The sequence below is a fragment of the Cornus florida genome, unplaced genomic scaffold, assembly GCF_030987335.1.
Source record: "Cornus florida cultivar Cherokee Brave unplaced genomic scaffold, ASM3098733v1 CherokeeBrave_3.0.0_Hap2_Chr10, whole genome shotgun sequence".
In the NCBI taxonomy this organism is placed as follows: Eukaryota; Viridiplantae; Streptophyta; class Magnoliopsida; order Cornales; family Cornaceae; genus Cornus; species Cornus florida.
Window position 1 is genome coordinate 67480806 of NW_026775580.1, and position 13842 is coordinate 67494647.

The 13842-nt window shown below is 35.9% G+C and overlaps 2 protein-coding genes across 3 annotated transcripts; both read right to left on the bottom strand.

Annotated features, from left to right (window-relative positions):
* Positions 1-711: 711 nt before the first annotated feature.
* Positions 712-6239, bottom strand: LOC132277097 (serpin-ZX). The gene is made up of 2 exons (XM_059778833.1): positions 5772-6239; positions 712-1768 (listed from the first exon to the last, which is right to left on the bottom strand). Exons 1-2 carry the CDS (start codon positions 6159-6161, stop codon positions 986-988), a joined length of 1173 nt encoding a protein of 390 aa, XP_059634816.1. The 5' UTR covers positions 6162-6239; the 3' UTR covers positions 712-985.
* Positions 6240-8450: 2211 nt separating this feature from the next.
* Positions 8451-13002, bottom strand: LOC132276446 (thylakoidal processing peptidase 1, chloroplastic-like). 2 transcript variants are annotated; one of them, XM_059777871.1, is made up of 6 exons: positions 11931-13002; positions 11401-11469; positions 11257-11313; positions 11042-11109; positions 9440-9507; positions 8451-9205 (listed from the first exon to the last, which is right to left on the bottom strand). In XM_059777871.1, exons 1-5 carry the CDS (start codon positions 12684-12686, stop codon positions 9480-9482), a joined length of 978 nt encoding a protein of 325 aa, XP_059633854.1. In that variant the 5' UTR covers positions 12687-13002; the 3' UTR covers positions 8451-9205; positions 9440-9479. The 2 variants fall into 2 exon arrangements, with proteins under 2 accessions (XP_059633854.1, XP_059633853.1); XM_059777870.1 differs by having other exon boundaries at positions 11023-11109; positions 11931-13001.
* Positions 13003-13842: the final 840 nt, after the last annotated feature.

Sequence of the window (13842 nt, forward strand, 5' to 3'; positions counted from 1 at the left end):
TAGTAACTATACTAGTATTTCCTCTCTATCTCACCGTGTTAGTAAGGATTACTTAAGAAAGAGATTTAATTATAAATCTATCTCACCGTGTTAATAAGGATTACTTAAGAAAGAGATTTAATTATAAGTAATATTTTGTATCGACCAGGAATATTGAAAAAGGAGAGTTAATTATGTACAACAGATGTAGTTTAACTTCTAAAAATAAAAAGAACGTTTTACATGAAAAAGTTTGATTTGAAACTTTGGAATATATTTTACAGAGTCTAAACACATACATGCAAATTTGAATACGGGGACGCCAACAAAATAATCCATCGGTCAATGTCAAAATCTTCTTTAGGGTCAGTAACAATGTGTGAATAGTTTTGCGGAGTTTGTGAGTCATATTAAGAATTTAAGAGCACTATTGCGAATGCATTTGCTTAAAGTTTTGAAGTTTTGAGAAGTTAAGCATGCTGGTGTGACCATACATTGAATCGAATCCGCCGACGACTGAAAAATGAAGCCCTTTCTCTTATCATTTGGTGACCGCTTTTATGAATTAGACGAGGCAAGGGAATTCAGAGTCAAATATGGCTAAATATCATGGAAAAAACACGATTCAATGTGTTTTAGTACCACGCTACTTAAACCTGACGTCCTTGACTTCCCTGGTTGCAACAGTACGAAATTGCAATGTCACAAAGAATTCAGAATTCAAACAAGGGGTACAAACAAACGCATCACGTGATAACATCTAATACAATACATTTCACACACTGACACACAGCTAATCCAAAAGAGAGGGAAAACTGGAAAAACAGCACCAGATCTAACATGAGAGGGTCAAGACTCAAGGGGCACATGTTAGCCAGTCCTGCTATACCTTGTGGGCTTTTGGAAAATTAACAAAATACAGGCATAAACCAAACATTAAGACTTGCTAAAGATTCGAGTTTGTTAGGCATCATCTACTTAATACCATTTGTAACCAGTGCATCAATCAAGCTGTTTGGGGATTAACCACGTGCCCGACAAACAGCACCACTCCAGTCATGTCTTCTCGGATGAGGAATACGAATGGGTGATCTGCTACAAAGTCTATCTTATCAGTAGGACGCAAGCCCCTCAACTTTATGACACCAGCAGAAGCAGCAGCAGCTTCTGTGCCTTCTTCGTTAACTTCGATGAAGGATTTGTGAAAAATACTTGAAACATAGAGGTTCTGACCCACTGGGGAGTCCACCATCTCAGTAAGACCACCTTCACCAGAGAAAGGCGACACCAGCCCTAGTTCCTTCAGCACTTTAGAAGCTTCAATACCAAAAGAAAACTTAAACTTTGGGATACGGAAGTCACCCACTTCTACTTGTTGGTATGGGAGATGGCGCTCCAAGAACCCAGATTCAGAACCCACTTTTTCTACCAAAGCTGGCAGCCCGTCTTTTGCATCTGGGAGAAAGATGTACATGGTGAAACGACGCTTATCTTCTCCTTGTTTATAAGGAAGCCCCAAGACTTTGAAACCATCAAAGGAACTAATGGACTGCTTCTTCTTGCTGCTCATGAAGGGCACTTTAACTGAGCTCCCACCAAGGAGGTGGAAGTCATGATCTTTAGTCGTAGATGCATCGAACTTCTCATTCCAGGCTCCTTTAAAATAGAGAGCATTTGCAAAGACAAGCCTAGTTGAACCATCAACTGAACCAGAAGGGAGAATCTCTTTAACAAGACCACTAGTCTCCTTGTCAGCCCACAAATTCACTTCATTGGTTACCTCAACAGCCTTCACCACCATCAACAGCAAAACTAATATTAGCATGTATTATCCAAAAAAAAAAAAATGCAATGAATAAAATAGACTCAAGTGTCAACAAAAATCTAATATGTTAAGCATAACACCATTATAAAGGGTTCTGGTGTCCTGTGAATATAGAATCAGTACATTTGACATGGCACAATTGTAGTACATCAATAATTAATTTCATTTGTATTATTGTGTGGATCAAAAAGGTTGCCCTACTTCACTTAAAGATGTAAAAAAAATCTTCATGTAAAATACTAGAAATCAATTCAATATCTGTTGGATGTTGAACCAGCCCTCACAGAATCCACTTCATGAAAACAAGTGAAGGTTTGTTTAGTATGCAAGTGAAGGTTTGTTTAGTATGCAAGTAAAGATCAATTTGTAACCAGGAGAATCTAGAGTCTTACTCTCTCTAGACTTGAGATGAAAAATATAGAAACTTTTGAGGTGACTAGAAACAAAATTTTAAATTTAAAAAAAAATAATAATGATAATGTCATCATCACAACATCCATACTGATATAGTTTCAGATATTTCAGCTTCAACCATGCATTATGGTTATATCTTTGTTCACATTCCATTTTCAAGAGCGAAATGTTACCATAACTGTAAGATTGGGGATTTCACCATTCTTTCCTTACAAACTTCCAAAAGAGGAAACATGAAAAGCTTGAATGGTACACAAATAAAAGTATGGGACAGGTACTGAGGTTTTACAAGATCATGCACAGTTGTAACAGAAAATATAAGTTAGTCAACAGAATCAGACAAGCAAAGATCATTACAAAAATCATATTTGAAAGGAGAGGATAAGCTGCCATAAAACTGAATTTGCACATTCACAACTCAGTATACATCTTCAATAACTGTGGTAAACCAACTGACATCATGACTAAATGAGTAATGACTGTGGCTATGTTAGCTAATAGACAAATGTTTTCTAATATTAAAGAAGTTGCCTGCACACTTCTCTTTGGGTGAAAGAATGTGATATAGGGAGAGAGAGTACAGGAATAGTTGAGGGAAATCAAACTTCCAAACAGAAAATCAGGAAATTGCTCAATCTATAGTCTCATCTACAGCATCAAAAGCTTCCTATGAATAGTTTGTCAGATGAGTTGGTTGAAGACAAAATTACAAGATCTGACCATAAAAACAATCAAGCAAATAGCATAGTTTCTGCACTTCAGCAGTGTGCTTTATTCACAAAAGAAAAGAAAATTTCAAATTTGGAGTTCACAAAAAGTTCTTTCATATCATCTTTTTTTTTATATAATTAACTTTCTCATATCATCTCTTTCTACGCTAAATAAGTCATTCAACCATACAACCCGACTGGATTATTTAGGCAAAATACAGCTATTAAATAGTTAAAGTATCCTTCACATAGTGGCAGACATGTATGGAAAGAATATATCCAGTGAACAGCAATAAACTGATACAAAAAAATCAGTTACAACGCTAGAAAGTAGATAACAAAAACAGTCTTCTATATTGGAAAAAACAGTAAATTCAATTTTTGGTTCCTAACTGGGAGTATTTTTCTTGTTTAAAATATCAGAACATGGAAGTCATAATCAGGAACTGATTAAGGTCCAAGTATATGCCAAATTAAGGTCCAAGTAACAACAAAGACTTTCGAATAATATTGTGTGTCTTCCAATTACTCTAAAGAACTGGAAATTGCTGGCTTCATATCCTCTGCCAAAAGAACCCTTGAAGAGGCTATAACGGTTGTAGTGACTCTTAGGCTTCAACCCGGTGGTTGAAGAGATGCAGATATGGGCTTCAATACCTCTATAAAATAGGAAAATGAATATGGCTATTGTCAAGATAATCCTTTAAGAGAAATCTCTATCTCAAAAATGTAGGTAATATTACCAAATGTTGAAGTATTCATCTGCCAGTTTGATAGCAGGTAGCAGGGAATGCAACTCGGGGGGTTGGGCATCTTGAGGGACCAATTCAAGCTCAACCCAAGATATATAACCTAGAAGTTGAGTTTTATATAAATCGGGTTGATCTCAGGTTAAGTTAAACCAACGCATAAAGATTTTAAAAACTTGAATGTAAATATATAAAACTTTAGAAACAGTTTCTCAAGAAATTGACTATCCAAAGTATTAATATATGAATAGACATTTAAAGAAAAATAAACGGAAACAAAATGTTGATCACAGTTATATACACAACACTCTTTTTTCCTGAATAATACATATAACACTTTTAAAATAACAAATATATAAAAAGTAAATTCGGGTTCGGATTGAGCTCGGTTTTTCGACACCTCAACCCAAGCCCAAGTCAGATTAGAGTTTTTCAACCCAAGCCAAACCCTAATTGTAAAACTCTTCGTCCAAGCTTATTAAAAATAGGGTTGGACTGGGGCTCAGTTTGGTTATTTCCCGCCCAAGATTCAATCCTACCGGGCAGAAATGTAGCTCATTGCTGGAGTAATGGCATGCTATGAGTCCTAAACTGGTAATAATCAGATAAACACTCCATTTTTCACCTAATATATAGAAGAATTCATGGATGAATCATTAAATTGATCAGAGAGAATATACCTTAAAAAAAATTAAAAATAAATAAAGGAGAGAGAGAATATACCTAGCACTAAATTGCACCTTCCATTAGTTCTTTTAAAATACAAGTCTTATAACAGCATTTTATAATAAATGACAGAATGTTAAATCCCACCCAATGCTATTACTCAGTGTTACATATTATGGGTGATTAGATGTTAGTTGTACAAACAGGTAGAATTGTGACTCACAATAACCTTTTTTTTTTTTTTTTTTTTTTTTTTTTTTTCCCCATTGTTTAAGGCAACATAGGGCTTGATATCTTGTATCTTGACATTTAGGATGTTGCATCTAATCTCATAGGTAAAAATAAAAGAATTTGCAATAGCGGGCACATAATATGGGAGAAGAAAAGATAGAAAGGAAGACATTAATTTTGGGACAAAGCGAGTAGGGCAAGAACTACTAAACAGAAGAAGGTTTTTAGGGGTAGAATAAACAAGGAATTGCCATAGCACATCCTAAAATTTTTAGCGTGCGTTAAGTGCAACAACCAAAGCCTTTTCCCAACAACAAAAACCTTCCCAATTAAGAGAGTTATAATTATAATTCCATGGTAGGTTCACTTGTCTAAATGGATGGGAAAATCAAAAGTTACATATTATCAGATTTATAATTATATTTGCGTGGTGAGTTCACTTGTTCTAAATGGATGGGAAATTCAAAAGTCCACATATTATCACTTATTTAAACTAAAGAAATAATAAGAATAATTAACAAGGCCTTTTTCCTGTTGATCGACAACATATATTGGTTTCCAGATCCTGGGGGTAGGGTCATGATGTTCTTTCCCACTTCTGGTAGTTGTCATCATCATCATCCTTGTCTTTATTCCGTACAAATGGGTTGGTCATGTAGATTCTCTTTCTCCACTCCTTTCTATTAGAAGCCATATCTTCTACTAGATTTAATTTTTAAAAAATCATTTCTTATCACTTCATTGCATGTTAGTTTTGGTTGACCTCTTTGTCTATTATTACCCTGTATGAAAATCAATCTTCCTCTCCTCCTGGGTGCATCTATGGGTCGACATTGAATGTGCAATACCACCTAAGTCTACTCCCTCTTATTTTCTCTCACTAATAGGGGCCCTTCTTAATTTCTCCCTAATTTTTTTTATTATTGATCTTATATTTCCTAGTTATTCCTATCATTCATCTTAACATCCATATAGCCTTATTAGTATTTCATTTTTAAAAAAATTCCCACTTCTGATATCATGAAATGCTTTATGTTGGCAAAAATCATCGCAGAAGCATCAACTTAAAATAAAACAAAATAAAAAATTGAAAATTACAGGAAGAACATACTAGATATCATTCATGCAAATACAGATATATATATATATATATATATATGAACAAATTTGAGTTGATTGTAGAGGTAGAGAAATAACCTGGGCCTGAAAATCAACAGAATTGGAAGCCGCCTTATAGACATCGTCAACAATCTGTTTGAAAGAAGGCTTGAGAGGGAGTGAGCGGTCGATCCAGACTCCATTGGCGAACGACAACTTAGGGCCACCGGCGGGGCTACCGTCGGCGAAGACGAGGCCGACGAGCTGAGAGGACAAGGTGTTGAGTTCGTCGGTGGTCTTGGATTTGAGGAAAGAGAGCAACTGATCGAGGGTTGGGGGTTTGGAGCCAGCGGCGATCAAGCTCAGAACCACATGGATCGAGAGAGGAGAGAAGACCGAGTTGGAATCTTTGGCCTCCTTCAACAGTATGTGCTTTGCGAGGACTAAAGAGACGTCGGTTTGGTTGCTGATCGATTGTCGGAGATCCATTTTTGAGTGTAGATAGATACGCAAGGTTCAGATCGAGCTTTCAATTAATATCCCGGGATGTGTTCAATGCAAACACGTGTGAAACGGCGTCGTGCCAACTTGGAGTTTTAGTTTTTCTTGACTTTTGACTTGGGAGAGTCGTCTCAGCATTTGCATAGCCATTAAGGGAAGTTGCTACGCGGGACATGGCATTATTCTGTTTTCTCTATAAAAGAAAAGGACAAACAACAACAACGGGTTTGTGATTCACTGGTTACTGTTGATATGAGAGTCAAATTCAGTCCTTAATTTGGTATCATGCCAAGCGACAGGTCCAGAGGGTGTCTGAATCTATTCCCGAGTAGACAGGATGATCTAACCGCAATGAGGGCGTTGCGCGAATTCGGATGAGGGAGAATGTTACAAGTGAAACTTATCCCACATCGAATTTTGATGGGGGTTGAAATGTATATAAATAGATAAGTATACAGCATTACCTAACAATTTAAATTTTTAGGTAAATGGACAAGCTTTCACCCGTTACAACTAACGTGACTCGTCACCTATGTAGTACGGATACGACGCGTGGATACGGTTACATATAAATTTTTATTCTTTATTGTAATGATTTTTATATCATTTATATTATTATTTTACTATTTTTTTATGATAGTATTCATATTATTTTCAAGATTATTGTGTAAACTTGTGTTAGAAATATCCGGAAAGCGTTGGCGAAGTGTCCAAGAAGTATCGATGAAGGGTCCAAAATAATAAAATTAATTTTTATTTATGGATACGTATATGAAGTGTCGGACACGTATCCAAGGAATATCCGATGAGTGTCGGTGTCCGACATGGGTAAAAGTGTCCGTGCTTCCTAGTTCGTTACTAAAGTGCCTAGCCCAGTCAGGCAGTGTGGTAGGACTCGTCATATAGCGAGCTCCACACCAATAAACTCCACTTTATGAATATACCAACTACTTTTAGATTCATTTAACTAAATGTATGGTGTTCGAAATTATAGTAGAAATGATTTTAATGGTATGAAATTTAATCATGTGTCATAAAACGGACACTGAAGGGGCGGAGGGAAGGGTTTTTTTTTTTTTTCATTGACAAGAAACCCATATATACTCAAATATAACCATATACTTTGAAAAGTAGATGAGATGCCTGGGCCGCAAGGCAATTGGTACTATACTTATATTCGTACTAGTATCATTTTACAAAAATGCTCCTCAAAAAAAAAAATTATATATATATATATATATAGTTACAATTTTGCCCTGATTGTGTCCCCCACGTCATTTATTCGAACTGCCACTTGAAGTTTTAAATACGAATTGCCACCAATTGGTCATTGGGGGCGCGAATCACCTACTATGCAATTCCTATGCGGTTTGGTGCTGTAATTTTTAAGTGGTCCATATTTGGCCACATCATTCTTCAGCTAACGGACACTAAGGCCGTGTTTGGCCAATTACACCACAACATTTCACTACTATTTATAACTAACATCACAGAATCTAAAAAGTAACATCACCATTTGTAAAAGGAAACATCACCATTTTTAATTTCAAATAACACCACCATTTATAAGTAACATTTCACCGCCATTTATAAATAACATCACACAATCTAAAAAGTAACATCACCACCATTTAAGTAGCAATTGCTTTACTATTTATAAGTAACATTTTACCACCATATATAAGTAACATCACAGAAGTCTAAAAGTAATATCACATAATCTAAAAAGTAACATCACCATTTGTAAAAGGATAACATCACTACTTAAATAGTGGTGATGTTACTTTTTAGACTATGTGATATTACTTTTAGACTTATGTGATGTTACTTATAAATGGTGGTGAAATGTTACTTGGTGCAATTGTCAAAAACAGCATGGGAATCGCACAGCAGGTGATTCACGCCCATTGGTCATTTACTTTAACGGCCACTTTTATAAAATCTCCATTTGGATTATCTTTTACAAAAACAGCAATTTATTATTTTATGAGGAAGTTAAAAGAAAAAGAAAAAGATTTAATCGCCTTTCTAGTTGGAAAATTTTGCATTTTTTTGTTTCAATGAGCAAATCAATAGTATTCATCTCACCTTTTAATCTTTGTGCACCTTACTATAAATTAATAAAAATATACACACTTTTACCCTACCAACAGTTACTCGTACTTGGTAGATGATCAAATTATATAATATTCCTTCCTTTCCACCACTTTATTTCTCTTCACTTAACCAAACAAATAATAGAAGGGAATGAAATACTACCAGACACAACATTAATAATTTCATAAAAATCATTCCATTAAGAATAGCTTTTTTATTCATAATACAATGGCCAGAAATCAGTCCAAAACTCCAAGCTAATCTTCGATGCATCTAGCGAGCTTGAATGGAGAACTCCCCAAAATGAACCCAATTCCTTGATTACAGGGATTCTTCGCAAGGGTCACAAGCTCTTGAAATTAGCTCGTGTGAACGAAACTCGATTTTAACAGTTCTAAGGTTCGTAGACTAGCTCTGGAGTTCCACCTCATAGTCTCATGGCCTGGACTGCATGAAGCGCTTCAAACTTGGGTAGCAACCAGTTTTGCTTACTTGACCACCGCATAACTTCCAGCCATTTGACAAGCTCTCTCAAAACAACATTTCAAAACATAACAATTTCTTTCCATCTTTTTCCACTCTTTTGGTAGCAAAAAAATTTGGAAGCGGATACAAATAAACGAACACAGATTCGGCAATGGTCACCACCAACTATGATACACTGATCGGTGAGCCTAGTCCAAATAAAAAGGCATAAGACAGAAAAGGGTGGAATATTCACAAACTGCTCGAAAATGAGCAAAATAATTTTATGCGGGATCTGGATAGAAGTTTCTGTTATCTTTCCCTCCACAAGCAGAGGATGCGTCATGCGTCAAGAAGCATCAAGAGCTTTCTTCCCAGCACCTGATTCATATATAGTGTCTGTTATTTTGGTGGGTGGCCAGTAACGAAGCACAGATCTACCAACGATGTTTTCGATAGGGAGCGGACCCCTAAAAAGAGGGCAAAAATAACATGTCAAAATATATAATTTAAATTAAAAATGCTAAAACATTAAACGAATAACCACATTAAAGTTTATTTTGTCTATTTACATTCCTTTCCTAGTGACTTGCTTATTAACATAATCAAATCTAACATGTTTTGAAAAACCTGTTTTCTCCATCTTTTAATAAATTTTAGTCTAAAATTTATCAGCAATACCATTAATGAGGGTTCAGAATTACCAATTTTTGGAGTCAAAGCTGTTATTCCGGTTGTCTCCCATCACAAACACGTAACCCTCAGGTACAAGCTGCAATATAATCAAAACAAGGCACAAGATTTCTCAGGCCAACATAATCAATGTATACATTTTAGGCTTAGAATAAATCCAGAAAGCATGGACATTTGGGTTATGAGTTATGAGCCCAAGTTACGGCAGCTCCGGATGAAGGGGGAATAAGGGTATTAAGAAAAGGGATTTCCCAATGATCTAAAACCCAAATACCTTTTGGGGGCCAAATACCTCCGATCTCTACCGTAGGTGCCAAAGAAGAATGAGAAGAAGCTCAAAAAAGAGCAAAAAGTAGACACAATATGGACATGACAATATGACAAATTCTTACAAAAATACACACAAAAGATATGAATTCAGTAAGACAGTTGCAATATATATATATATATATATATATAAAAGTATTGCAGAATTAAAATATATATAAGCGATGGATAAGTTAAAAATATCAATTGTTTATCATGTTATGTACCATATATTATTATTAATATTCCCTTGTAAAAAAAAATAAAAAAAAATTGTAAAAAACAGTGTTTTTAAAAAGATATCAAATATTTTGCATTCCAGATTTATAATAATAAGAATCACACAAAATAAACTATTAGCAATTTAGCACTCCCTTGTAAGTTGCATGGAACTTCGGACTAAATTAGACGTGTTATCTAATTCTTCTTTTCTAGGAAAATACACATATTTGAAACCCTTGTTATGATTTTATTAGCAACCATCCTAAAGGGTTAATTACACTCGCACCAAGTTTGCTCTATTGACAAAGTTAGTCATTTTTCGAACAATCATACCCCTCAAGTTTGAGAAAGCTTACAAAGACACCCCCAATGGTCACCTTCCATGCTGAATTGGCATTATTGCCCTTTAACCTTTACCAATTATTTTGTTGGAACAAAAAACCCTCACCTTCTCGTCTTACCCATATAAGCCTAATAAAAGCCCATTATCTCAGTAGGTACACCATATATATATGCATACAAAAACAACCACTGCCACCGCATTACAGCCCGCCGCACCCACCACCACCCATAGCTGCTGCCACAGCCACTGCCACCTCTTCTATACTCTTTTCCTTCTCTCTTATATATGTCAAATATAGAGTATTATTTAGGTCTCTTAACTCTGGTATCCGATGGTGGGAGTTTGGATCTGGAAGCATGGGATGTGGTTCACAATTGTGGCCCCAATCCAGAACATACTTCTCTTGTAGACACCAGAGAACATCACCATAGCGATTGTGGCTAGGTACGACCGGCAGAGGAAAAGGATGGCTGAGGTGGAGGAAGGGGACGATTGGATTATGGCGGTGGTGAGTGGTGGTATTCTTCATTCTTTACTCTCTCATTGGACTTCACTTCACTCATTATTAAAATAAAAATAATAATAATAATAGAGGGGGGTGTCACTGTAATTAACCCTAAAATAAATGTTGTATTTAATGTTTAGGATGAGCAGCATATGATATGATTTTATAGAACTACATAGGTCTATTAAAAAAAATTAATAAAAAGTAAGAGATGTTACCACAGGTGGCATGTCATACTTAAGTGGCTCTAAAATGAAATCTTCATCTTGAGCTTCCCCATTCACCATCAATTTACCGTTACGGACCTATTGAATTACATAACACACGTTGTCAGTCACAAATTCAGAAATGGGAGACACAGGACAACAAAAACACTTCACAAAGGGTTGTTGAAACAAATGTTTTATACAAAGGGGTGAATTGTTGAAACAAATGTTTTATGGAGAACTTACTTCAACAATGTCCCCAGCCTTTGCCACAACTCTTTTTACGAAGACCTGGTCGCCCACCTGTATTGTGCATCCAGAACATAAACCAAATGGACATAACTTTTTCAATCAATTTCAGTCATGCAGTTTTGCACGCTTGAAACATACCTGGAGATATGGAGGGGGCTTGAATACCACAATATCTGAAACTTCAGGTCTTCTGAAAATATAAGAAACCTGAAACATATTTGAGTTGCAGATGTAATTAGTGTCTTATCTCTAACCCCACAACACCACCATATATCTCATTCTTACTTCTATTCCCAATCTTAATTTCTCGCTAATGCAAGAGAAACATATTTCGTAAATCTCATAGTCACCAAATCTCAGTCACAAAAGATGAAATAAGTCATTTAAACAAATTTCCATTAGAAGGTTAGATAACAACATCAAATGAATTAAAAAAAACAAACTCACAAGAGCAGCTATTTATACTTTGCTCAAATTGTAACAGCATGCCCATACAGGTCTCGAATAGTGCCAATATGTTGTCATATCCATATCCCACCACTTATATAAACTAAGTTTGTAAATTGAAGTGCTAATCTTTCTAGGTAACTCACATAAAGTACCAATTAATATGTTCATATTCCTAACAGTTATATTATAATAATCAAATTGCAATTAATGGTTTATACCTTCTCTGCTAAAATGCGGTCACCGGGATCAAAAGTTGGTGACATAGAAGATGTGGGGATAGAATTTGTAGCGGCCAACGGTGATCGGAAAAGAATAGTGACACTCAAGGCCGTGAAAACGGCCTTTGCATCCTCTGAGCAATAACCTAATAACTTGGAAAGCCAATTATTCCTCTGAGAGGCTTTAGAGATAAAACTATTCGGCAAATCCTGGGAAACGGCTTTGACGGCTTTGACTTCGGTTTCGGCAAAACTGTTCGCCAAATTCTGGGAAACAGCTCTGACGGCTTTGACGGTTTGGGCTTCACTACACCGTGTTGCACCTCTATCAACCTCATTACTCGCTCTCGGAACGGGTTCGTTACAGGGTAGCCACCTGGATCCTTGCAAAAATGGAAGGATTGAAGAGGCTCTAAGGGGAGAAATTCCCATAACCCCCATTTGAGAAGAAGCACCGCCCAACGGATTCAATAACGAGATCAACCCTAAAAATAGAGGTCTGGTACAATTCTCGCCTAGTATTTCACCGGCGATTGTCGAACATATCGAAGCCGAATCCTTGGCCCAGCAATTCGGCTTCGGCCGCCTGAAGTCGTAGTTCTTGGGGTCGACTTCCGGCTTCTGGTTGGGGCCGAAGAATCGAGATCGGGTGACGCATTCTTGAAAGAGCTTGCAGCTTCCGAACTTGCTGGAGGCTGATGAGGCTAGGTTTTGCGCCACGTACCCGGAGTACGTGACTGTGTGTCGGATCGCCATGGTTATGATTTGAAAAAACTGGATGAAGATGAGTAACAGAGTGGTTTCGGAGATCAAAATTTGTCGCGAGATGAACTCTACAAGAGAAGAGATGCCATCGGTATTGAAAAAATCAGTAGGTCGGAGACGGTAGGGTTGAATCGAGGTGTTAACCTAAAACTGCGAGAAAATAATTGGAAGCCGAACAAAATTGGAAGGTTTTGTTTTGTGATACAGATGAAGAAGACAATCAGGGGAACTCAAAAGTCTGAGCGATCTCCCAAAGAGATCGAGATCAAGATCGAGAGACGTAGTGATTTGCTAAACATCGGAGTCCAGATGAGTTTGGGGTTTTAGTACAGACGGCGAATGGTCCACTTAGTGAATTGACCTCCGTTATTTCAGTAATTACGAAAACACCTGCAACCTTGGACTAGTCAACAACTCCCTTGAAATTAATAAAACTTGTAATAAAAATTAATAAAATAACCAAGTTGCTCTTACACTTTATTTATTTATTTTTTTATTTACAATATATTTTTTAGGAAGGGTAAGGTGGCAGAGAGGAGAGAGAAAATAATTAAAGAGATGAGATAGAAAATTAATTTTTTTATATATTTAATAATGTTTTTTATCATAAAAATATATTACATACAAGAGTATAATGAATTTTGTATAGTTTTAAGGAAGGTTAGAGTAATAAACTTCAAACTTTTCAATAAAAAATTTGAAAAATAAGTACAATTTACTCAAATTATTAATATATTGAATAGTGCATAATATAATTATGTCACTCCGATGAGTTTATTTTGAATTATTTTTCACTTTTAATTATTTTTCTATTAATTGTCTTCCACTCACTTTTTACATAATTGAGTTGTTGAGGGGTCCTAAGGGTTCGTGCTATTCCGAACACCCCGAGTTTAAAAAAAAAAAAAAAAAAAACTTAGGAATGTCATTTAGTGTCACTTTCACTACAATTTTACTTATAGATAGTTGTAACATATATTTTCAACAATTTTTAAGTGAAATTTTCTAGTGATGGCTTTTAAGTGTTGGTATAATTGGACAGAGTTGCATGTATTTACTGTACTTGTGGCATATACATACATATTGCAGTGGAGTATTAGCGTATTGCGATACTCCAAATTTTATTGGTTTTCCAAATCATTTAAAT